The 26,496-nt window shown below is 36.5% G+C and overlaps 1 protein-coding gene across 1 annotated transcript; it reads left to right on the top strand.

The window, feature by feature from the left end:
- Window positions 1–19: 19 nt before the first annotated feature.
- Window positions 20–25,776, top strand: ube2h (ubiquitin-conjugating enzyme E2H (UBC8 homolog, yeast)). The gene is made up of 7 exons (XM_052554410.1): window positions 20–304; window positions 18,060–18,136; window positions 19,233–19,307; window positions 19,716–19,755; window positions 20,542–20,594; window positions 21,357–21,485; window positions 22,480–25,776. The coding sequence occupies exons 1-7, from the start codon at window positions 252–254 to the stop codon at window positions 22,602–22,604; spliced, it is 552 nt and encodes a 183-aa protein (XP_052410370.1). The 5' UTR covers window positions 20–251; the 3' UTR covers window positions 22,605–25,776.
- Window positions 25,777–26,496: the final 720 nt, after the last annotated feature.

Raw genomic sequence — 26,496 nt, 5'->3', positions numbered from 1 at the left:
ACCTTTCGTCGAGTAGACGTGACGTCATCGGCGGAGGGATAGATAGCTGTGTGTGTGAGAGAGAGCGCAGTGTGGGCAGAGGACTACCAGTGCTATCCGCTGCGGACAGAAAGTGGAGGGCGAAAACTCTCGGAACGACAGCTTGCCGTGTGCCAATGTGCAAAACTATACAGTTTCGGTAGAGGCTAAGGGATCGAGAATCAGTCGCAAAAGATTCGAGCTTTGGTCATCAGAAAGAGGAGTATATAACGATGTCGTCTCCAAGTCCGGGCAAAAGACGAATGGACACCGACGTGGTGAAACTGTATCCTTTAAAATATAAACAACATAATTACTGTAACGCTATTGCCGTCAAACACCTCCAGTGTTCGTGAAAACAGCCCTAAAACGCTTCTACTACTGCTTTAAACCCATTTTGGGCGCCCGTCTGGTCTGAAAAACAGTTGTCAAAGCCAGTGTAATGGTTTATTGGATGGTGATCAGCTTTTGACGACAAAAGTGTTTTGATGGTTGCCAGTGCGGCCAAGCAACAAAGCCAAGACTCATAAACGTCCATTTCTCAAATAACACAACTTAACCTACAAATCTGATTTTTCTCGACGGGATTTGTTTGTTGTCAGCGTTCAAAGGCAGAAATGTTGAGGATTATTTATAGCAGATCTCTTGTTTAGTGTCCTTTGAGTGTTTTGTCATAGCTTTTCTCTCCAAATCCACCCCAGAGCTTGACATCCACAGAATTTAAACACGTATTTGTATAGATACTGATCGGATATCGATATTTGTATGATCTCTGAAAAAATTAGACGTGTTTTTGAACAAAATGGTGAATGTTACTGTGCATTTGGCCTGCTAGCGAGCTAGCACAACCTCACAAGCCAGTTATTTATTTATTTGTTGATTGTTTTTGTTGCCGTGTTATAATCAAAACAGACATTTGTTAGCCTTTCGAGCTATTTTAAGACGGATTTGTGTGTATTACACGAAAACAAAAGAGATCCTCACATACAAATTGTTGATTTAAATATACGTTAGACATTTTAAAATGCTCTTTAAATAACAACAAATGACAAACTTCACATTCGGCGTCGTTTTATATTCATGTCTGAATGTGTTTTTCTTTTTCTGGCTTTTGTGAAGCTCGAATGTTCTCGTTTGGGGGTTAAATGTTTTGACAGGAAATTTAGCCTGTATTTACCATCTTTCTTTTTCTGATTTTAAACCTTTTGACATGAGAACAGGGGAAGTCGTGTTGTTGCTACTGTGGTTGGGTGCGGATGTTTGTCTCTATGTCACTAGTCCATAAAAATCATTATAGTTTGTATGACATAACTGACAAACAGCAAAAGTTTTGTGGAGTTGTTTTTCGTCCACTTGTGCTCAAGAGTGCCGTGGCTATTATGCGTGTAACATGCCTTTTTTCCTAATGTGGTTTGGCTGTGCTGTCAGTGTGTTTTGTTGAGGTTTTTGTCTAAGCATCTAGAACACGTCGTTCTTTTGGTCTTTTAAACGTATGGTTGATCATTCATGAAGTGCAGTTATGTCGAGCTGTTTTAAACAAAAGAAACCCGCATTTATTTGTTTGCTTTAAAGCTCGAGAAAGTTGTCTGTCTTCTGACTGTCGTCATGCGACTCAGAGCTGTGTACTGCTCGTCTTATGTATTTATATTAAAAAGTAAAATATAAAACACTCTTTGAGATGTTTGTAAAGTCCTGAAAGGCTCTGGGAATGTCTCGTTATGTTTTTGTCTGGAGCAGTAGGAACTAGCCTTATGATTGGCCGCTCTGTTACTACCCGGAAACTGCAAGTAGGTGGGCTTAAACATTGAGTTGAGTGACAGTATTTCCTAGTTAAACCCGAGGTGTGTTTTTTCCGATGTCAAATAATACTGTTTTCCTGTATAATATTAATTGACATTTATCTTTAAGCTATTATTAGGTTAATTGCTCTAAATAAAATTAAAAAAAGTGTGAACGGTGTAGATCTGTGAAAACATTGCTGTTCCTATGTTCTAAAAGTAAATATCATTTATATATCACTATTTTTGGCATTTTTAATTATGATAGGACTTTATAGGAGGTGAAGTGGGAGAGAGATTGGGAAAGATCCGCTAGCTGGGAAGGTCGTTAATGGTGTTGTTGAAGCAATAATTCACATCATTTTAACTTTTTTTTTTTTTTTTTTTTTTTTTATAATCGTGTATCTGCAGCAGAATTCCTGGTGGAAAACCTACATTACCCATCATTCCCCAGAGAAATCTCCTTCAATCAGAAGCTAATCACGGCAAAAGAACCGCCCACTTCCATGAAGCACTTGAATGACGTAAACAAGTCAGACTCCTGCACTCTCAAATTTTAATGTATAATATGCTTATTTTATAGTAAAAATGTATATTATTTCTATAAGCAACATCTTTGAGTCATATAGTACTTCATCGTTATTTTTTGATTGTCATTTGCAGTGCTTCTTGGGATTGTAGTTCTTTCCCTCATTAAAGCTGTCTCAGCCCATAGTTCAAAGGCACAATCTTGTACTTTTGTCTTTTTGCCCGATTTTAAATACTTATATGCTTCAAATCAAAGTTTATAATGTTGCGATTCACCTTGTAGTTTAAAAAAATTTTTTTTTTGAGGTATAAAATGAATGGGGTAAATACTAGCAACAAGGAAGCTAAGAAAAGTGCCCCTATGAGTTTAGAGGTGGTGTCATCCGTTTATAAACCAATAGTACTAGGGAAACCTGTTTGGTATTGCTATTAGTGCAGAAAATACACACTTCTGGAGCTGAGGGTAGAGGTTAAAGGTGAAGGGCTTTAATTACTAAAAACAGCTGATGGCAAGGGCAACTTTTTAGAGCCCTTCAAGCAGGTGGCAAGAATGACCTAAAAGTTTCCTCTTAAAGTATTTTAAGGAAGTTCGGAGGTGGAATACACACACAAACACACACACACACATGGAGAGATAATTACAGTAATGATGTAATTTAGCTTCCTGTATTATTTTGGTCAGCTGTTCCCCACAAACCTTTCACTAGAAGAGAACAAGACCACTTTAATTGTCCAGGCTGTCCGGTCACCTGTTGGCTGACATATTAATGGCAATTGAGAGGAGTCTAATCACTCAAAACTGCTCAGTTTGGTGATGTTTGTCACATTTACATTAGCTTAATCATGTGAGAATTTATTCACAGGATCTAGGACAGCTATGCAACAATATGGTGGGTGGACAGTCACATTTCTGTCATTGCAAAACCCATGCAAACAAGCCCACCCTCCCCCAGAATACACGCTGACAGCCATGAGAAAACACATTTTAAATACCAAATACCCTTAAGGGGAAACCGACAGACGTGTGACAACTGGGAGCAGGTTTCGAAAGTGCCTCCTGTTGCTTGGGACAAGTGTTTGTAACTGGGATGTGGAGCTTTCCATGTGTAAGTTGTTTTCTGCATTCTCTTATGAAGGGCAAGCAGCAGTGCCGTTAAGTTGCTGTTATGATCGGACACCGTGATCCACGCTCAGTAATTTGCTGTGGGCACCAGAGAGCTGCGGATCTGGATCACGCTCAACTGGGAATTCGCAAATTGAATGTCATAATGACCTCGCCGTGCCGAGCTGCCTTAAGCACTTCCTAAGCTCGAGCAAGAGAGAGATGATGACCCATCTTTGACATCAACAGATACTTCTGAAACATGTTAGAACAGGTCAAAGCTGGCTGTTAGCTTTGACAGGGCAGCATGGAATAGCATAATGTCAATATGTTGTGTAACATCTGTTGCACTTCTGATTTAGCCTATCGTCTGTTCACTGAGAGATAGAGGTCTTTTTAATTTATTTATCTGGGACTCAAAGACCTCCTGATTTAATCAGTGTGGACTGAGCTCTAGTGGTTCTTATCTCAAGGTTTTTTTTTGCCAAACCAAGTCTTTATCTAATTAGCTAGAGCAACTGTAACCAAAGCGCTCTAGCTAGCAAGGTCAGTTCACCTACTGAGTGTAATGATTTGTCATTTTGAAATCTATTCCATTACTAAGATTTCACTCGACACCTCAGAGTTTAACTAGTCTTTTTCGCTATTATTATTATTTTGATCTACATTGATTTCTTAGTGCTTGAAAATAGGCCTAGCTTTATTATAATTTTTTAAAAAAAATAAAACCACTAAACTTTTGTACACCATTTGTGCTATGAACATAATTTATCATGTGAAATATGACTTCCACTTGTTGAATTACTGAACAGAAAAAATTAATAAATTATATATATATGTGTATATATATGTGTGTGTGTGTGTTACTAAAAGGAATCAAAATATTTAAGGGATTAAATGTTGCGTGTCGCTTATGTTAATCAAATGGACAACGCAAATGAGATGATCACTCACGGCTCTTGACTGAATAACTTGTTAAGCTTTAATAAGAATCACTGTACAATATATTTAATTCATATAGTGAAGGCTACACAGTGCTTTTTTTTACATTTGATTATTCCTTTTTAGACTTGAATGCAACTGTTAAACAGACGTACTGTACCAAAAGTTTTTTATTTCAGTTGTTTCTTATATACAGTTTGCATCTTTGTTTAATATGTTATGTATATTCCTAATGGACTAATCCAAGCTACAAATGCATTATCTAGGTCTTTTAGTTCAGCTTCACAAAATATGGTCTGATTCAGTCAGACTAAAGCTTTTACAAAATAATTCAAGAAGAATTATTTCCTTCAGCTCAAATTGAAATTAGAAGTTAAAAACCAAAAGTAAAAGGGAGAGTAAATAAGGAACCTTTGAGCGAAATTAAATATTATTTTTAAATAACTTACGCAAGTCTTAGTGTTTGTTTTCACTGTCTCTATAGAAATATATAACGCACTGAATCTGAACTAGCCATAAGTCTCTTACATTCAATTTCAAGTTGTTAGATATAATGTAGTGTCATGCTAAGTAGCCCTTCCCAAAGTACAATCTCATTAGCCCAAACTTCTACTTCGCATGGCATATTAAATATAAAAAATGTTCTGATTGTGCCATGTCGTGAAGCATTTCAATGTGGCACCAAAAATAATATGTACTGGACACTTGCAGCATTTACATGTGGTTAGAACATGGTATCATGTTAAGTTCAGTGTTCAGAAGGTGTAACCTTTTTGATTTGATGACTTGTGCCGGGTTCGAGCTTTGTATATCAAGGTGTGCAGTAGATCCATGACTGCTTGTTATTTTTCATGCACAACTTGTTGATCTGTAATCAGGTGATTTTTGTGCTGGATTTTTGTAAACTTGCTTCCACTGTGAGCAATAGTTTGGCGAATAAGAGCATTTAGGGCCTGTTTTATAGTCTGCAAAATGGCCACTGGCATCACTTTGAATATGCAAACACTTAAAATATCTAGGTGTTCCTATTGTGCAGTCCTTCTTTAATCTTGACTACTAGGAAACAAGTAGAGGATTATAAATTGAAAGCAAGTCTCCTTCAGGAATGCTTTGCGTTTCTATCTTCTTGTTTGACTGCCAAGTCTTTAGACAAGCAAACAAAGGCCACATAAGGCATTGTACACAGGAAAAATAAAGAGATTGACTGTTAGTTACAAAGACGATTACTCAATCCCACCTTCTCTGAGACGTCCAGGCATCGCTGTTTGTAAACAGGATTTGTTAATGTAAGTGAGCTCTGTGGTATGAATTCCCCTGTAAGGCTGTTGGTTGTTAAAACAGTTGGTTGTGTTTCAGTCATGCTGTCGGCCTGAACATTTCAGCTCCATGTATGTGAGGGGGAGGGGGATTCCTAGTGTACCAGCACCCATTGTTCGGCTCTGCTACATTGAGGAAAGATGCAGGGAGCAGCGAAAGTTTTCCGGGGCCCCTGCCAACATGGAAAACCAGGGACATTAGAAATGCCCCCTGTGTTTGTTGGAGTGGATCGGATCCCTGTGGTGCTGAGGCAGAGGCCCCGGTGTGTAAGACCAGTCGAAGGCTTTATCTGGTGCGATCGGCCTCTTTGTGCATGAGCTGACATCCGGCCTTCCCCAGCCTGCTTTCATATGCCCATGGAGTCTTATGACTGTGCTGCTGCTGTATTAGTACCTGTCTGACGGCTGCCACTGAACGATATTCCCCATCAATCTCATCTGTATTTGCTGTTAGAATGTGCGTGTTGAACTGAAATGGCTTTGAAAGGCTGACGCTTGGTGTCAGGTTTACCAAACATTGATATCCTGTTGAGCTCCACTGGTAGAGAATGGAGCTAGCAATTTATACATGATAAATATACACACTACACACACATTACATACATAAAAACTTTTACTTTGGATTCTATTAATCACAATTAATCATTGCCCAGCACTAATAATTTTTTTATATTTAGTATTTATTTATTAATTTAGTTGTTTTTATTTTATAATGTCTTTGTTATAATCATTCATTTTTAGTTATTAATTCATTTTATTTATTGTCATTTATTCATTTGTCTTTTTGTGTAGCTTTCCAATTGGATTAGCTATTCTCTTTGATGGTGTGCAAAACAGTAGCCTGAACATTCTGCTAAACATCTCTTTTGTATTCCTTGGATGGAGAACGTTATATGGTTTTTGGATAGTGTCGAGGGCGAGTAGGTAAATCAGGACATCATTTTCAGTTTTGTATAAAATCTCTCTCGTTTCAGTTTCTATGTCAAAAGCGTATCACTTCATTTTCAAATTTCATTTGATCTGCAAGAGTCTAAATGTAGATGAGCTTATTGGCTGTAAAGGATTGTTTCTGTTCAAGTGGGTTTGACGGACAGGGAGGGCAAACGGTCGGGTCGTGGATGCATCTGCCCCTTGACAGTGGGAGATTTGAGGCCCTCTGTAATCCCACAATAACACTGCAGTTTCCTGCACGCATGGCCAACCTCAGGCTGAAAGCAGATGGACTGAAGTTCCTCTCTTTGTCTGATGATGTTTGGGGCTGCGCCGCGTGTGCGCTTTTTTTCCCTTTTGAGAATGGAAGGGTTGTTTTACAGCAGTCCAAAACACACAACGATTATCTGTTAGATCAAATGTAAATGCTGCAGATGAAGGTGAAACTAGATAATCAGATTAGCTTTGATGTATATGAATATCTTAGTAACCTAAATTAGACTGTAATGGCTATACTTATGTATAATATGTCAATCTTAGGTGCCCTTATTTGATGGAGAAGTTTTGCATTTGTACGAGTCGTGGTGTAATCAGCTGAGTGCACAGGCGTTTTATCGTGTAGCTGCAGGATGTTTCAGGTGATATGGTTGCTTGAGCCATGGTGTGTTGCATGCTGATGGACCCTGCCCTTTTCCACCCACAGAAACCTGTTTGGAGCAGCCAGAAAAAACCCTATAGAGATGAAGATGTCAGCAAATCTTGTAAAGAGACAATGTTATTAAGAAAAAAAACTTGTATATAACCTCTACAGCCTTTAACATTAGCATTGTATGTGTAATTATTATGGTAAATATTTATAGCATTATAAGATTAGACCATTTTTTACTCCTCGAAAAGGTAGCATTGTTAATGTTTAGCAAGTTGTTGAAACTAAATTCTTGGTGCAATACTTTAAAAGTATAAAACAGTTTAGGAAATTCTATTTAATGCAATTCGGGTCAGTATGCCGAAGGAGGAAATAAACGTTTTAAGCAGCATCAGACAGGGTAATATTGATGAAAGCTCATTGTGGCACTCGGTTTCGTTGCTGTTTGTCTATGGAAATAAGAGCAGGGTCCACTTGGCCACAGCATGTGATTGAGATTCTGGCAAGAGGCAGTGTTTGGCTGGTTTGTGTGTTCTCAGGAGCCGGCCCTAAGAGAGCAGGAAAGAGATCAAGATCTCTCACAGGAGATTCTGTAACTCATAATAGAAGCGGAGCCTTGTGATGCCTCCACTGTAAACTTTATGGCCTCATTTATGTAACGTATTGTGTGTACGTTTCATAGAGAGTTTGGTTATTAGAAGAAGACCATAATGTGTGTGTGTGGGGTCCTTCTGAAAATGGCTTTCAGGAAAAAGTAACACTGATTCCAAGTAGCAATCATTTCTCCTGCAGTGAACAATAAAGTGCACCTCAAATGAATCAGAACCGTAATGAACTCAGCTGCTGGTGTTAGATTAAAAGCGAAGGTCTGTCGGGTCCCATTATATTGGTTTGTGCAAGAGACTATTGCTACAGACATGCACATCTGAAACCATTTTAACTGCAGAAAACGTGAGCCATGTCAGGTTCCATGATGTCATTTCCTGTTCTTAAGGTAACAACAGAGGAAATCATATGCCAGGCAGTTATTTTTGTATTGTTTATATACTATTATAGTGTTTATTAATATGTTGAATTGGCCTTTATTTTTACACTTTAAATTTTTTTTTTTAGTTTTTATTCTATTTAGCCTTCATTTGTTTTGGTTTTTAGGAATTTTTTTTTTTTTTTTTTTTTACTTCAACGTAAACCTGTTTTATTTCGGTTAATTGGCATTAAAAAAAAAAAAAGTTTTCATAAATATTTGTATTTCACCTTATCGAAATCTATTTTAAATAGTTTCAGGTAACAATAAAATTACTGATGCAAAACCTTCACATAAATCATGTCTGGCATAAACACTTTTCCTTCAGATAATCGAAGTTAAAAAATGGTCAAATCTATTGTGTAAGATTTTAGTTAAAGTTTCAAAATTGCAATCCGCTTGACTCCAAATGCTCGATATGTTCAGGCTGTATCCTGTTAGTGTGAGCAAACACTATCTAACTGCATCTAGCTATTTGTACTCCAGTATTGCCAACAGAAAGCATTATTATGTTCAGGTCAGGATTTGGACTCCAGGTCTTTACGTGACCCTGTGTGAAATGACACGTATGTGACTGCCCAGAGCACTGTTTTACAACAGCTCCACTTATTTAGAGGGCACGGCCTGTCGTGTTTAAGGTTAGCGTCCATTTGGGCTAGATAGGCCAGAGGTCAGCTGGACTCGGAGGCCAGCAGTGATGGTCACCACTATCACTGCTGTTTAAGATCAACTGGTTAACATAAAAAAAAATAATAATATAATAATTAATTATATATATATATATATATATATATATATATATATATATATATATATATATATATATATATATATATATATATATATATGATCTTATGAAAGGGGCAATTTCATTAAGGGAAAAAAACAAAAATATTATTACTGTCTGATCATACTTGTACTCATTTTATTAGTAGTAATTATGTTGCGCAAGATAAAAAAAAAAAAAAAAATGGAAAAAAATTATTACAATGATAAAGATGCCAGCAAATCTTGAAAAGAGACAACATCATTAAGGTAAAAAAAATTATTAATATTGCTTGTTCATACTTGTTGGATCATTTTATTAGTCGTTATTATGTTGTGCAAAATAAAATAAAAAAAATCATTATAGAGAAAGATGCCATCAAATCTTGAAAAGAGAAAACATCATTAAAGGAAAAAAAACTATGAATTCTTCCTGTTCATAGTTGTTGGATCATTTTATTAGTAGTTATGTTATGGCAAGATAACATCTTTTTATAACTTCTTTAATATAGATTAAATGCATGCCATTTGAATGCATGCATGTCATTACATAAACATTTTAAGAAGCATCAGACTACCATTAATGAAAGCTATTATTATTGATTTAATTGTATTACATTTTTAGCAAATTCAGATTTTCTAATTTCCTTATTTTTATATTAATTGTAATTAATATACATTTCAAATTAATTTTTGGAATAATTATAATTTGCTATCTTTTAAATCCCATATCAACCAGGGTTTTATTATAGTTAACAATTATATTTAATGGTTTTAGTTATCTGAAATATAAATTCTAAAAAAATCTCAGTAATACTAAAACAACATATCAAATTTATACCAGCCTTCACCCATATGCTTCCTTTTATACTTTATCAACCACTAATAATAGGCTATATTTTGGTCACTGGTTTGTCTTTTCTTTTCTTTTTTTCTTTTTTTTTTTTTTAGTAGGTTAGGGTTAGTTTCGATCTGAAACTCACTTCATGACTTCATAAAGACCCATCATTCATTCTCTAAATCACTTGTCTTCTGTAGTTCGTAATGCCACTGATAATGTAAATGAAAAGTCTTAGTAATATTAATTTCCTGCTGTGGTTTCCTGAGTGGCTGCAGTAGGTTAATGCTTAGTTAATTCTATAAAAGATGATGTGGAAGAGGTTGCCAATCTTACAGGTAAACAGTTTCATCCCTTAAGGCCCTGGGTTGTGTTTTACTGAAAGTGAACTGTAGAGCCAGATTCCACTCTCTTCCCCCCTCCTCACTCATCCGCTCTTATACACACACACACACACACACACACACACACACACACACACACATATAACCAGGCAGCTGCTGCTCACTTTCAGATCAACAAATGCACACGTATGGTACATACTGGCAATGTTTATTCAACAGTTCTTTAGTGAAGATGGCTAAAGATGACTATGCCTTTATGAGACATAATGCAAACAGACATATCTAGAGTTGTGCACACATCTACAACAGTCCCACATAGCCTATATAAATGTTTGCACTCCTTGAGTGCACTTCTCTGAGTATGTGCTTTAATGTGGTATAGTGTATCACATGTGTCACAGCAGTGTGGTGTTTCTGTTCTGGCGTAGGACTGTGTGATGTAGCTAGATTAAAAAAAAAAAAAAAAAAAAAGAAAGAAAGAAAATTATATTTGATATCTGTATAAATTTACTCGAATTGCATGGTGGCAATTGCTATGGCAAACAGCCATTGTTACCATGTATATTTCAAATGCTTAATGTAAGAACTATGACAAGTTAAAATCTAGTTTTTAAAATAACCAAGGTTTTTAACATTGTTTTTCATTGAAGGGAAGCAGGAAAGAATATTTATTTATTTACAGTAATGCATATATCCACATTAATTATTTTCCACTATACACAGTATACTGTATATTTTAAATGCATATTATTGTTGCTATATATATATTTCAAATGTTTAATATGACAACTAAGACTTAGTTTTAAAGTATATTAAATTATTAACATGTTTTTTTTTATGTAATTATTTAATTTTTAAGGATGATGACCGTTGAGTTGTTCACTTAATTAATTGGAATGAACAGTTTGAGCTAATTTAAGGAAATAAATCAAACATTCATTGAAATTTAAATGACTGTTACTATTAATCCCTTTTAATTGCTATTAAGGCATGCATACTAATTGGCAAGGACTACTGCAAATTTTTTTCTAACGGCACAGTCTTTAAGAAACATGATAGCCAAGGAGCCATTAATGCTTAAAATAATTGTCATATTCATAATGTTACTTGATTTCATATCACCAGCCAAATCACAACTATATAATTAATATTTGATATTTTGCCTAGCCTTAGTCTGGAGTGCAGCAGATGTCCAGGAGAGATAATAACAGGCTCAGAGCTGTGCATGTGCCTGCTGATCAAATGAGAGCTAGTTAATTAGGAAATAAAATAGAGCCCAAATGGATAGAGTTAAGAGAAGGGAAGGGAGATTTTTATGCAGTTCTTTTCAGGAATGGTCACTGTAATAATGCACACTTTTCACTAATTAACCGAATCTCTTTCTGAGATCTAACCAGATTCGAGGAAAATCCTTGGACTTTCATGCATGTGACTCCAGAGGTAAGCTGCACACAGCAGAACTTCAGTTCTGAGAAGAGCAGACTTACACAGCGAGTCATTGAGCCAGACAGCTGGGGAAGGGTGTGAGGTTACACTAGGATAGGAAGTTGTTTTTGGGGTACTGGAATTGACCATAGATGGCTTCCCTGTTGGGTTTGACGTCTGTCTTTTGAACCCTATTTCACCTGATGCAAATCATGACACGCATTATCGCTAGATGGTTGAATGGAATCTTAAACCTTAAAGTGCGTCTTGTCTGTTTCTCCATCAGTGAACCCATGTACTTCCTCTTAGCATCTTGCAGACTAAAAACTGCCACACTTCCTGTCTTTCATCTGCCCAACTTGAGCAAAATAGTGTGCTTATGACTGCATGGCACCAAGAGAGAAAAAAAACAGTCTGCCCTCTTTGCAAAAAGTCACTCTTCTCTTAAAGTGTAACAGTTCTGAAATTTAATTTTCAACGTCAGTATAAGTGAACTCTTGTTGGGTACTGTTAGTATATGCTTCTGGAGAACCCATAAAATTCAAATTTTCCTTCATGCGAAATTTCGCAAGTGAAATTCAGTCATTTTATTAGAAATCCATATGATCTGGTATTTCGCTCAAGAACCAAAGATTTCATAAAACAATTTTCACATGGGTTCAAGCTAGTCATGCAAAGTGCCATGTTGACCAACAAAAAGTTAGTGTGCTTTGGACATCGCTGCACTATTGCTAATGGAAAATGTGTTGCTTGCGAAATTTAACAATCTATCTGACAAAATCCTTGAGATTCAGCAGAGAAGTTCATGAATCATGACAAGCAGGATGCAGAGTAGCTAATTACCGTTAGCTAATGGTATTAAGCTAGCTAGCTGCCTATCTGTTTGTAGAAGTTTCCTTATTAGAAAATGCATTGAAAAATTGTGTCCAGGCTTGTTCGGTGTTAGGGAAGCATTTGGAAAATTCCAGGTGGTAAGTTTGGAACACAATTATACCTTAATATGAGGTTTAAATAAAAATAGTTAGTACATTTAGCTTGTGTGAGGGCCTGTCTGTTTTGTAGATGTGCACCACTAGCTCCAGCCGGTTTTTTTAACCAACATTAGCAGTGGAGTGGATTACAAAATAGAAACTCTTCGGACAGGATGACCACAGCCTTTGGCATACACATAAATATTTTAAACCACAAATCTTTTACTCAGACGCTCTAACATGTACCGAACTGGCCTGCGGTATAATAGTGATGTATTGCCTTTAATCATCTGTAAATAATGTGGCACTAACAAGCAGACAGTGTTTTCCACCCTGTTGGCAGTGGGTAAATATTTAGCCTGCACCCCAAGGCCAGCCGTTAGCATTGGGTGTCAGAGAACAAGATTCCCTCCTCTCTGTGTTTGTCTGTAATGATGAATGAATGCGTCTCAGAAAAGAACATGCTGCTACGCCGCCGTGTCTTGGCAGTTGATGTCTGCCCACTGTTTTCATCCTTGGTTATCCAGAATGAACACGGAGGGATTTGCTCCTGCAGGGAGGGGGTAAACCTGGCTATTGTGTTTGTGTCTTTTTTTTTTTTTTTTTTTTTGCATGAGACCGATTTAATTCTAACTGTACCCTGTGGCTCATGCTGTGATTCAGCGTGGTGGCCGTCAACTTTCTAAATGACTGAGAATGCACTCCACAGACTGCATACCTGTATTTACATTTTTTATGTCTATTTAACTTTATACATCGAATAGTGTAATTAGTTTGATGATTTGAAATCTAAGAAATTATAAAGTTTTTGAATTTTTGGTTGCAGTTTTATTTTAAATTGTTCTTGTTACAGTGAAATTATACCGTTAAGTTCTGAGTAATATTAATATACGTACTTGTAAGTTAAGGTTTAATTTGTGATTGGTTTAGGGTTAGTTGCATGTAATTATGTACACCTTATTGTTATTACTATAATAAGTACTTGTAATGTGTAACGATCAAACTGTAAAAAAGTAAAAAAAAAAAAAAAAGTTAAATGCATATGTTGGCAAAGACTTCTGATGCTGTTCATAAAACAATATGTAGTTCAGATGGAAGCTCCAAAAACTTTTTTTATTTTATTTATCAAGTTGACAGAAAGACCAAAATAGTTCTTACTGCACAATAAGTGTTTATTTGAGCATAAAGTCAATGTCTTTCTTTCCATGCTGGGTTGGTCGCTCATTTGTCTGTCCAGGCGAGTATGTTGTTTTCTCACAACAGACTTCTAAAAGAAGGTGAACCCCCTGTGGTTTTCCTCTGCATGGGGTGACCATTTACACAAATTGTCTTTCTTTTTTTCTTTCTTTTTTAACCCAAAGTACAAAGCAGAAAAAGTGTGCTTCTCTGTAAGATCATATACCTAGACATGTGCTTGTCTGGACCTGTTCATTCACACAGGCTTATAAACACTCATAATCATGTATGCATAAGACAGCATTGTGCAACCAACCACAACAGCTAGTAGGAATCCATGTCTAAGCGTGTGTTGTTTCAGTGCTAATGTGAGTGGTGCTCGCTCTCGTTCCATAAATGTCTCTGATATTTTTAAATGAGGTGATTGATCAGTCTGTTTAGTGTGATTAGATTATACATGTGCGCAAAAGGAACACTGGGCCATGGGTCTCCTGTAGGTTATGGCTTAATCCATACAAATCCATTGAAGGGGGAGGGAGCGTTGAGATGGGTGAAAACAGGTGGGTGCCAAGACAGCATTTTGTGAGAAGAGAACACAATTGGGCTGCTTTGTCAGCAGCCGGATTGAGCCTTGGGCAGGGGTTAAACCCTTGTTTATGAGAATTTAACATTATCAGAGGTGCCGTCAAAGAAAACACAGCATTTCTCTTGCCTGCATGTTTGGGGAAGGGATGCACCACTGCTGTGATAAATAGTACAATGTGGTTTCGCTTTATAAGAACTATACAAGTAGTTGAGTAGACTAAACTTAGGCTTGAATAAATTAAAATTGATACATTTATTTTTAGTTTGCGATTTTAATTCTAATTAGTTGCCACATTCTTTTTAAATGTTTTGTCTATTATTTATTTTTTTATTTCAGATTTATTTAAAATACTAAAAATGACTTTTAATAGTTTTAGTCTTAATTAATGCTGTGACATTCTTGCTTCAGTGAATTGCAAAAAGAGATGTTTTGAAGAATGTTAACAGTGCTCTTTTAAAAACACTGAAAGTGAGTAGGGACTGGTGCTGTCTAGCTTCAAAAATACCAAAAGTCACCATAAAAGCAGTCCACACAGCTTGTTTGTTCGGTTTTAAGTCTTCTGAAGGTTTACATTGAAATATATAGTAAATAATGACTCGGATTGTGTCTTTTCTAACTCAAAGCTGCTTCAAAAGTCTTCTACTTTTTTTTTTTTTTCTTTCACATTTATGGAGTCAAAATTGCCACCCTGTTTTGTTGTAAGGAAAAGGGCAGCTTAAACTATCTATCTACTAAATATCTCCTTTTGTGTTCCACGCTGGAAAAAACTCAATATGTTGTTGCGGTGACTTGAGGATGAATAGGTAATGACAACCAGTTCTTCAATGCGTACAGGATTTCCAGACAGTTAATAACGATCTATTTTAAATCTGTGTCACCGATGCCTCAGAGGAGACACGTGCCTTGCAGTTCAGATGAAGAATTGAAGGAAAATTGAATTATCAAATCAATAGAGGTTGTAATGTACAGTGCTGATAAATGACTCCCTAAGGATGAAGGTGGAGAGGAATATGACCTGTATTTTCAGTATGAATCCATCTCTTCCTGTGTAGTCTTCAGGATGAAGGAAAACAGCAGGCTCCAAAACTGCCTCAAAGGCATGAGGAATGGAGTAAAACCCCTGCAGCCTCCAGGCTTCTGCTTTTCTGTGTCTGTGTCTGAACATGCATGAGCATTTGCTTTTGTGTCTATCCAAAAGAGGCTTAATATACAGGCAAAAAGTAGTCCCACGTGTCATTGGGCACAGCCAGACAGCTCAGCATGGTGCTTCTCCACTGGAGGTCTCATGATCTCAGCAATGGGCACGGATTCTTTAACAGGTCTGCTGAAGCTCCACACACACACACATACACTCACCCCTTTCTTTATCTCCCAAGTCTCGTCGAGAGCAACCTGTACAGGCTGCCAGACGACTACATTCCTACCTGAATGGAAACTGATCTTGTGTTTAAAAAAAAAAAAAAAAAGGTGTGTGAAATTCATGTTTATTATGCATGAGTCATCAGTCCAATCTTCAGGATCACGTTTGTTGCGAGTCAGTGTTGGTTGAGGATAAGCAGCTAATGATGCTTGTGTGTTGTTCAGATTTAGATCAGTGAACGTGAAAGCATGAACGCATTGTGCAGAAACACACTCTTACTGGGTGCTTCCACTATTCTCTCAGTCTTTGCAGATGCTTCACAACCTAAAATAAACCCTTGATGTTTAACACCTTGGTGACCACAGCCTCTTAGAGCTACAACTGACAAAGAAGCCAGCTGGTGTCTTGAAAAAGAAAACACTATCCCTCTGTGTCACACTCAGCCTCTCTCAATCTGGCTCCCTTGCATCACTGTGGAGGACTAGTGGGAATACAAAAATAAAGGAAGGGATTATTCACTGAAGAGAAAAAATAAACAAAAATAATAAGTTCACAAATTCACATTTAAAATAATAAACTTAATGTGTAAAATGTGCTAATGGAAAAACTGTTATCAACCCTTAAATTAAATGTAAATAACGTTGTTGTTGTTTTTTCTTAAACGTTTTACTCCTATTTTAAATGTATAATAGATACAGTGAAAAAAAAAGGATTTGGAACTTAGGAACAAATCAGTTCATTTTAAAAAATACTTTTTTTATGGGTGTATTTAAAATTGTTTCATTTAACAAGAATTTTAGACTTGGTTCACTCAAAGAATTCTATTCTTTCAACAGTTACTCTCCCTCATGTCATTCCAAACCTGTTTGACCTTCTTTGTTCTGTGGAACATGAAGGAAGATATTTTGAGAAATGTATCAGTGCATTTTAGTTATTCCTTACATACAGTGGAAGTCGATGGTACTTTATCTTCCACAGAAGAAATAAAACGTGTATGAAATGGCATTAAGAGTGAGTAATTAGTGACGTGTGTGTGTGTGTGTATGTATATGTGTGTTTATATGTATATGTGTATATATATGTGTATATTATATATACATATATATAAATAATATATGAGATTACATTTTGAAGATTACTCTTCAACCTGACAAAATCTGACATTGTGGAGCCAATTAATTGAATGCCACACAAGGTATACAATTCATTTGCTTCACAATGTCAGATTTTTGGAGATAAATCTCTGTATAATTACAGTCATTCAGTTCATGCAACTTGAGACTCTGGCATCAAAAAGCCACAATGAACGATAATCTGACGGAGAGCGGCTTCCACACCTCTCCCTGGAGCCCTGATGTCTCTCGCAGCAGATGTTTAAAGGCGACCACTTTCGTATGACAGCTCTGTTTCCCAATGGAGCCCAGAATCAGCAGCTGATACAGGCACCCTTGAGACGAGCACTCAACTGGTTAACTCTCACACGAGTCACAGGACACATCACAGTTTCAACAGACCGTAAACATGTTTGCCTTCATGAGCCAGTCTGGGCAGCATGTATGTGTGGTTTGAGTCACGGTGCAGCCTACACAACAGCTGACACATGACACACACACACGATATAATCAGAGCATCGGTAACTCATTCAATTAAAATGCAAGCCTTGACAAATTCTGCTTGAGAACTGTGTTTTGGATGCATGTTGTGTTCAAGCCGAGATGGCAGACTGTGTGTGAGTCCTTGAGAGCGTCGGGTCTCTGTCATGGACTTGGTGTGGTGGTGAGCATGTATTGTCTTGCTCAGTGAGGGTCTGACTGCTGCTCTCTGCACCAGCAATATGAGAAGTGACAGCCTGACAACCATAGCTAATGACAGGAGTGTCGTATTGAGTTGCCCTGATGTCCTCCTGTGTGCATCAGTCGGAGAGCTGTGGGTCAGACCCACGGATTGGGTTTTTGCCATCCGATCTCCGGAGTTGAACCTCTTAATAATTATTGATGGTCAAAGAATAAAAGCTAAGTGAGAATCTCAGTTTGAGAGATTGATCTGTTGGTGTAAATCTGCTCTTTTTGTGGGTCGAAAGGTCATTTTGGTGCATTCTTCCACTTGTCTCTTTCCTTAACTTGAGTTTAATTGTCATTTTGATGTGAATGGGTCTTTCTTATTTGAACCTTGTTTAACTTTTTTCAACTTTTTCCCCTTAAGTATTTTCTATAAATGAATTGTGAATGTAATTTCTTGTCTTTTTGCTTTTTTTTAATTGCTTACAGTCTGTATCAAAGCTCTTGAATTTGCCTTAACAGTCTCTATTAGCATCGAGAGTAAACATGAAGTCACAATCCTGAGTGGACTCAATGAATTCGTAGTGAAGTTTTATGGACCACAAGGAAGTAAGTATTTTTTTTACTTATTTAAACACACGTTGAATTGAACCTCATGAAAACATTACAGGTCTTATTTCACCGTCCCCCACCTCCATTTCTCTTTACTTTAATGCAAAAATAACATACTATAGAAATAAAAAAATTATAATATAAAAATGTATATACAATATAGTAATTTGAATTGGAGGAATTATTTAATGCATAATAGAAATACTATGAAAAAAATGTCGTAATATTTACAAATAAATATATTTGTCATAATTGTAATAATACAATTTTTTTTATTACTTATACAAATCAAAGGAAACTATACTATAATACTATACTAAATGATTTTCTTTTCATAAAAAATTAACCACATACCCTCCATTTTCTTTATTGTAAAACAAAAAAAAAAACATTGTTTATGAATTACTTAAATGAATAAATGTTTACGTACGTGTATGTATTTATGTATATAAAACAAAATCACATTTTATGTTATGACTACTACATGAATTACTACTATTATGATGACAGTTGTATTTATTTGTAAGTACTACAGTCGTGTTATTTATTAGACTCATATTGTAGTAATGAAAATGTAAAAAAAATCTGTATATATATTTAATATTTGCATATTTAAACATGCACATCTTACACAACTCTTGGTTTAGGACATGACGTCACTGTTTACAGTCTGCGACCCCGTCTTTAAAGATCAGATCATCTGCTTTTACGATTAACGATCTTTCATTTCTCTGCTTTGAGATGTAGGAGCAGGTCTTATCTGCGGCTGGGCTTTACCTTTCGTAGTTTGAGCTACTGGCCACAAGGGTCAGATTGCACGGGGCTATTCTTGGAGCAAGCACACGTTGCACCATACCCTATATCGCACGCAGCACAGCTTCCCGTCCACATGTGTGTCATTCCACATATAATTCATAATCCTCTAATTAAGTATTACTGTTACACCCTCACACTGTCACTTCTGAATACAAAGACCTCTTTGCTAGAGTTTGCATTATACGATTATTGCTTGTCTTTTCATAGTCTCGGTTACATGCTAGAACAGATGTGAATTGTTTCTTGAATAGTCATGTGTCTCTGTTTTTCCTGTCAGCTCCATATGAGGGGGGCGTATGGAAGGTGCGAGTAGATCTTCCAGACAAATACCCATTCAAATCTCCTTCTATAGGTAAAGTATTACTAAACATTTATCCAAAAGTGGCAGCTGAGTGCCCTCTTTTAAAGTCACACACGTTGGTGTGGTGTATGAAATGAATGGGAGTACATTCAAAGGTGTGAAAGGTGAAAAAAAGCATGTGACTTTACTGTGATGTCATATTTAATGTTCTGTAAAGATGGTGTGGTTGGAGAAAGGTTAGGAATTGCCTGTTGTGCAATCAAATGCTGTCCTTTGTGTCTAAGACCATTGTTTGACATCTGTCACAATATTCATAACAATTAAGCATACTCCCTTCCTCCCAAAATCTTATTAATGCAATGCAAATAAGAAAATTAATAAAATAAATGACATTGATTAACCTATGCAACTGAATGTTTTATTTCTATCTCCATCCATTCTTCTTCAAACTCTGTACAGGATTTATGAACAAGATTTTTCATCCGAACATCGATGAAGCGTAAGTCTCTTTTAGTCTAAATTAGATTTTTAATTTGCCTTTTGGTGTGCTCTTAGGAAAACATTAGACCTTTTAATATGTGTTTTACCCACACGTTATTCTAAAACATTTGTTTTACTTCTGTGGAAGTCATACATTAGTTTTCTCTCTCTCTTTGTGTGTGTGTGTGTGTGTGTGTGTGTGTGTTTTTATTTATTTATCCACCTTTACACCATGAAACATTTGCCATCAACGATGGCAGTCTATTTTTTTTTCCTTTTTGTTTTCAGCTGTAATTTTTTTTATATGGCATCATAGTATTATTAATGTTGATAATTAGCATTATTTGTATATTTTTAGTAAAAAAAAATTGAGGTTTCATTAATTTTGTGTATGTGTATATATTTCTATATATATGTAATCAGTTTTATTTCAGTGCTTATATTTAAACCTGTATAGCCAAGCTAACATTTTCATGCACAGTTTTCATCTAATATTTATATTTTATTCCAGCTTTTTTTTATTACAGAAATTTGTAGTTTTAGTTCAGTCATAGCACTAATTGTAAGCAAAAAGTTTTGTGTTCATGTGATATCTATTATTTTGATGTCTATTACCACAAAAAGCCATTGGACAGAGCAAAGAAAATGCTGTTTAGAAAAGATTGCATACCCACAAAATTCAACTGCTAACACTAAGTGAAAGTAAAACAATGTGATGGTGTGTCATAGGAGTAGATCGAGGCATAATGTTAATTCTGGTCATATTGCCTACCCTCTAATGCCAAGACCATTATTCTTTTTCCAGGTCAGGGACTGTGTGTTTAGATGTGATCAACCAGACATGGACCGCTCTTTATGGTACGTATATGTGAGCATGATTACTCTGCATGTGTTTGCTTTCATGAACATTGATAATAAATGCTCATAACTTGCACTGATGCTGCCTGAGGAGTAGAATAAAGTCTCCGGCCTCTTAGACAGGATCTCGGTGCCCTGTAATCCTCTTACCCTCTCTGAATGAGCTAATACCTGTCCTGCAAGGTCAGAAAACAGCACTAAACAACCACACTTAAGCGGCCTCATCCCACCAGTTATCTTTCACAACACCGCTGTCTGGTCTTTTTACAGATGTCTGTCTGTTTTTGTCTATATAATAATGCAATAATTCAACTGGTACTATATGGTTAATTGATCTTTTATGCAGTAGTGTAATTGAGTTTGTTTGCTGCCTGGTTTTGATGAGATTTTGAAATACCTAATTCTGATTGGTTTGTGTTTTTGTTTGAATAGTTGTATATACATTCTGGTCATCATTTGTATTAATGACCGGCTGACCGTACATTCTGGTATTTGGTTTAGATGTACTCAGCTGCTTTGTGCCATTGACCAGGTTGTGTTTGTGTAATAGAGTGACAGCTAGAACACACAGTACTGGCTATGAGAGAAAAAGAGAAAGACGGAGAGAGATCTATGTCCACAGCCCCCACACCGAAAGGGAGATTAGGCCATAATCATGTCACTCAACACAAATCCTCCATTTTGTGCTGCACGCAGGGCTCATAAGACTTTTGCTCTGCTCCTGTATTAAAGGCTACTTCCTCTCTTTCTCTCTCCTCACAGATCTCACCAATATCTTCGAGTCATTTTTGCCACAGTTGCTGGCCTACCCGAACCCCATCGACCCTCTGAACGGGGACGCCGCAGCCATGTACCTACACCGGCCAGAGGACTACAAACAGAAAATCAAAGGTGATCGGAAGAGTTGCAGTCGTTTAACCTCCATCTGGCCTCTGGGTTTCTATCTGTCACCATGTTTCACGTCACAGTTTTACGATGTCTTCTGCTCTAAAAATGATGCATGTTGTTTGGTGAAAGGTGCTTTGCTTGACCCCAGCCTGACCTTCCATTCTAACGAGAAGTATAAAGTAAAAGCTATATCAGTCTTGACTTTTAATTCCGTTTCCTCCGCCAAAAGTTAAGACTTTTAATATTGCAAAAAGACAAAAAACAGTACATGTATGTCGTAGTATTTTTAAGCAGCATGCTGGATGTGTTGTCATTTGAATGCTTGCTTTTTGCTTGGCAGCTGTTTCTAAAAGCATGAATGTTAGTGTCATGACCATTTCCTGTCTTTATGATTTTTGCTTTTTCATGACTTTTCCTGTCTTTGCGTTGCAAAGATGAGTATGTGTTTTTTTTTTTTTTAAGAAATCAATACTTTTGTTCAGCAAGGATGCATTCAATTAATCAAAGAGACAGTAAAGATGTTTATAAAGTTACAGAAGATTTCTATTTAAAAAAAAATGTTTACTTTATTGAGCAGCACAACACTGATAGTAATAATGCATGGTTCTTGAGCACCAAATTAGCATATTTGAATGATTTCTGAAGGATCACGTGACACTCAAGATTGGAGTAATCGCTGCTAAAAATTCAGATTTGTCATCACAGGAATAAATTACATTTCAAATTTTAAATTGTACGAATATTCACAGTATTACTGTTTTTTTTTTAATCAAATAAACGCAGCTATGGTATAGTTTTGAGTGGTAGACTAAACATAGGTAGACATACATATATTTAATTTAGCGATACAGAAGTGTGAAACATCATTTTAGAATTTAATTTTTTTACATGATGAAATGAGTTAATTGTCTAAATAATTTTTTTGTAGTGAAATATTTGCTTTCTATGTCTAACATATTTTTCCCATCCATCTCTTTCTATCCCCGTTTCTATTCAGAATACATCCAGAAATATGCAACAGAGGAGGCTCTGAAGGAGCAGGAGGAAGGAGCGGGCGACTCTTCTTCAGAAAGCTCCATGTCCGACTTTTCAGAGGACGAAGCTCAGGACATGGAGTTGTAGTTAAGGGTGACAGTTTCTCCCCTTTACCACAGAGACTATATTATTTCCTAACCATGCGAAGCAGACTATAAAAGATTCATATTTAAACAAGGTGATTTTTTTTTTTTTTTTATCATTATTATTACTAAACCAGGATTTTTATGGATATCTAGCGTTGATGATGATGAATACAGCACCCTCTCAAGGTGTTCTATCTCTACTTCTTGGTGGTTGTTTTTTTTCCCCCTTTCTCTCTTTCACTCTTTCACTCGCCCTCTCCTTCACCCCAGCAAAAGAAAGGCTTGTAGTTTTCCCCCTTGATTCCACGTCGGTAGCTGCGTAGCTGGAATGCATGTCATCGCCTCCCTAATCCAACTTTTCTGACGCAGACAGCCCGGACAGAGGCTGTGTTTAAACGGGGGAGCCCTTTTTTTTTGTCCCCTTGTGATATTACTAATGTACTGAGAGTTGTGTCCGTGATGCTCTGATACATGAATCCCCTCGGCTTAGACCTTTTGCCAGGACGGTCCTCAGATGGAGTTGTTGCAGTTGGATCGGACACGTTTTGCCTCATTACTTCCATCCACCTTCCCGACGCAAGTCTTTTTGAATTAACGTAGCTTCCCTGGTTGTCTCTCCCTTATTTGAATTTTCCTTTTTGTTTTCTCTTTAAACAGCTGTTTTAAGATAAAAACGCTCAAGAGAGGAACTCTCTTCTTTTTATTTGGGAACGTTTCCACGCTGTACGTTAAAGCAATCATCAGGATTTTACCGAACGCCGCTCACCGATCAAGCCCTCGATACAGCGCCAGTGGAAAATCTCAATATGACTCCCTTTAAGTTCATCGAGCGTTTTTTTTTTTTTAAAGAGGATGTAGATGTAGAGGCTAGCACAGCGAGGCTCAACTTTTCCACTAGCTCGATGTTTCTGGCTTTTGTTCTGTTGTTGTGGAAGCCCCACATCACCCAAACACGGCTCTACGCTTCCACAGTGACCTTCACAAAACGACCAGGAAGTGACTGTCCTGCTTCACGGAGCACAAATCGTTTATTTTGTACCAACAATGTATGCACAGAGTGTTTGTCTTTTTCCTCTTTCTGTCTCGCACCCGCTCCCTATTTACGGGCATCTTTTTCTTTTGTACATTTGGAAGTGGTCGTGTAGGACTTTGTTGGTCTAGCCTAGAAGAAACCTTAAAGAGAAAAGAGACAAAAAAAAAAAACATAAAAAAAGATTTTTACTAACATTTGTAGAGTTCATCATCTTTTCCTATTGCTTGTGCATAACTATGATAGCTGTTGTTTGACCTCATGTAGATCTAGTTAGTTTTACTGGGTGGTGAAATCAAAATTAGATGTTCATATGGATTTAGGTTTTGTAACCTGCTTGTCCGAATACAGATATTATCCGAAGGATCCCATTTGGTAAGATCTGCCTCGGAAGGGCTTGTGGGTTTTAAGAGTAACGGGGTGGAAACGGGGCAGATATCTTCTGTATAAAGAGCTTTTGAATTTCAACATCTGCAGATGTCATCAGTGGCATGTTGGTACCATGAAGAACCAGATTAAGTTTGTGTATGTGTGTTTTTTGCAGTATTCTCACAATGCACTTGCAGATTCACTCATCGTCCAAAATGTAAATGAAACGGGGCTGAAGTGTAGAGAAAAACGGACATCGACCCCAACAACAATGGCTTAAGGGGAGGTGTTTCAGTTCAGCTCGTGTGATTTGATCAAGAGCTGCCAAGGTTTTTTTTTTTTTTTTTTTTTTTTTCATGGAGTGGCTTTTTATATTCTCAACTTTTTTTCTTCTTCTTCTTCTTTTTTTTTTTTTTTTTAGGTTTTATGGGCTAGACATTTGATGTTGTTATAGCCCGAGTCAAGAATTGGCCAAATTGTGCAATGGAAAAAAGAAAAGTGTCTCAGTTTTGAGTCTAAATCTGTTCATATTTTCAAGTAAAAGAAGAAAAACACCACTTATATGCAGTATTGTATTAAAAAGTTACCTTACAAGGAGAGAGAGACTGCGTACTATTAGAGGTGGCTTTGTTTCACATCTTTCAGACACGTATGGAAGAAAATGCTTCTCTGCTGCGGTTTGGTTGTTATGGTAAACATTTTGCCATGCCTAGCAACACATCCCCGACAAACAAGACAAACTCAGCTTCTCTACTTCATTTCTGATCCCCAGACTTTAATATGAGAGACAAAATATGGACAATTTAGTTTGAACTATATATATATATATATATTTTACTTAGTTTTTAACTCAAGTCAGAGTAAAATGACTAAAGAGTCTGAGAATCTCAAATAAACATGTATAAGTGTGCTTCCATTATTATTAAAAATTTACTTTTTTTTGGTGAGAATTTATTTACTAATTTTTGGATTACTGTGCCCCCCATGTCAATAAAAGAGATGCTCATTTGGAGCAAGTAATACATGCTAAAAAATATGTTTGGGATTGAAGGGAGTTATTATTCTTTTATTTAAATTTACTTTTTAGTAGGTGGGGTGAAATAAATTATTACAGTGTGTCTTTTGTGTTTTGCACCCATAAGCCCCCAGTGCTTACACACACACACATCCAGGGTACAGCAGTTATTAATGTTGTGGTCTCCAGCTGTTTGTTTGCCTGAGAAAGAGCGAGGAAGAAGAGATCGGTCTTCGGCTGCTGCTGTGGCCTCAGAGGCCCCGCCTGCTGACCCTCTCAGCCAATGGCATCGTGTCTCTTTCACTTGTGTTGAACTCTCCAGTGCACTTTGCATGAGTCCGGTGTAGAGTCCAGTCTAGTTCAGTCCTTTAGTCCCTGTACCTGTGCTTCAAGAGGGTGCTCAGACATGGGGCTTATGTGGGCACACAGCATGGATTGTTTTTTTGTTTTTTAATAATCTGTATTTAGTACCTAGTGTTTGATACGCTGACTTAAAAGGAAAATACACTTTTTTTTTTTTTTTATGTTTTTTTTTTTCTCCCCAAGATATTATGGTAATTTGCTCTTTTTATTTCCTTATCCATTAATCTTACACTCTATTTTTGCCATTATTTTTTCTTTTCTTTTGCATTGTGAAGTGGGCATGCCTGTCGCAAAGGACAAATGCTCTTTATCTATAGGATTATAATCTCTTAAATAGCTGTGTACAGTAAACTGTAATAACTTCTTTTTTAATAAAATATTAAATATGTGTACAAACTGCTTTGCATCTTTGTTTTCTGTGAAAAATTGGTCAGTCTTTTTATTCAGAACGTTTTAGTGCCTAGATGTGTTTCTGTTAAACACAAAAGAAGATATTTCAAAGAATGTTGGTAACCAAACAGCTGCCGGTAGCCATTGGCTTCCAAAGTTTTTTCTTTTCCCCCCATATTATGAAAGTTGACTGTTCGTTTGACAACATTCTTCAAAATATTTTCTGTTGAACAGAAGGAAGAAACTCACAGGTTTGGAACAACATTCGTAAATAAATGATAAATTTTAATTTCTGGGCAAACTATAACTTTGAATTCGACAAATACTTTTAAAGAAAAGAAAGAAAGAAAAAACATCTGGGTATTTAAATAAGAAGTTTAACAAAATGTGGCCCATTTTAGCTGAATTCGCTCTGTATCTTAGATATTGGGCAATCAAAAAAATGTTTTTTTTTTTTAATGGTATCACAATTAAAAAACATTGGGTGAGTTCAGAGTGAATGTTTCCTTGTCATGTTCATGTCCTTGTTTGGTTTCCATATTAGTATTCAAGACATTTTAGTGTCCCCATCATAACCTATTTCAATTATAGACATGGGGTTGACTAGCGCATATTTCATATATTCTTTAATAATAATTTAAAAATATTTAAATTACCACACATTAATAATAATAATACAAGTCTCAAATTTTACTGCAGTAATGACTTAAATTATATTCCCATATG

Source organism: Carassius gibelio, chromosome B4 (assembly GCF_023724105.1).
Source record: "Carassius gibelio isolate Cgi1373 ecotype wild population from Czech Republic chromosome B4, carGib1.2-hapl.c, whole genome shotgun sequence".
Lineage (NCBI taxonomy): Eukaryota > Metazoa > Chordata > Actinopteri > Cypriniformes > Cyprinidae > Carassius > Carassius gibelio.
Note: the sequence above shows the minus strand (reverse complement) of the source record. Positions and strands in the feature narration are given on the sequence as shown.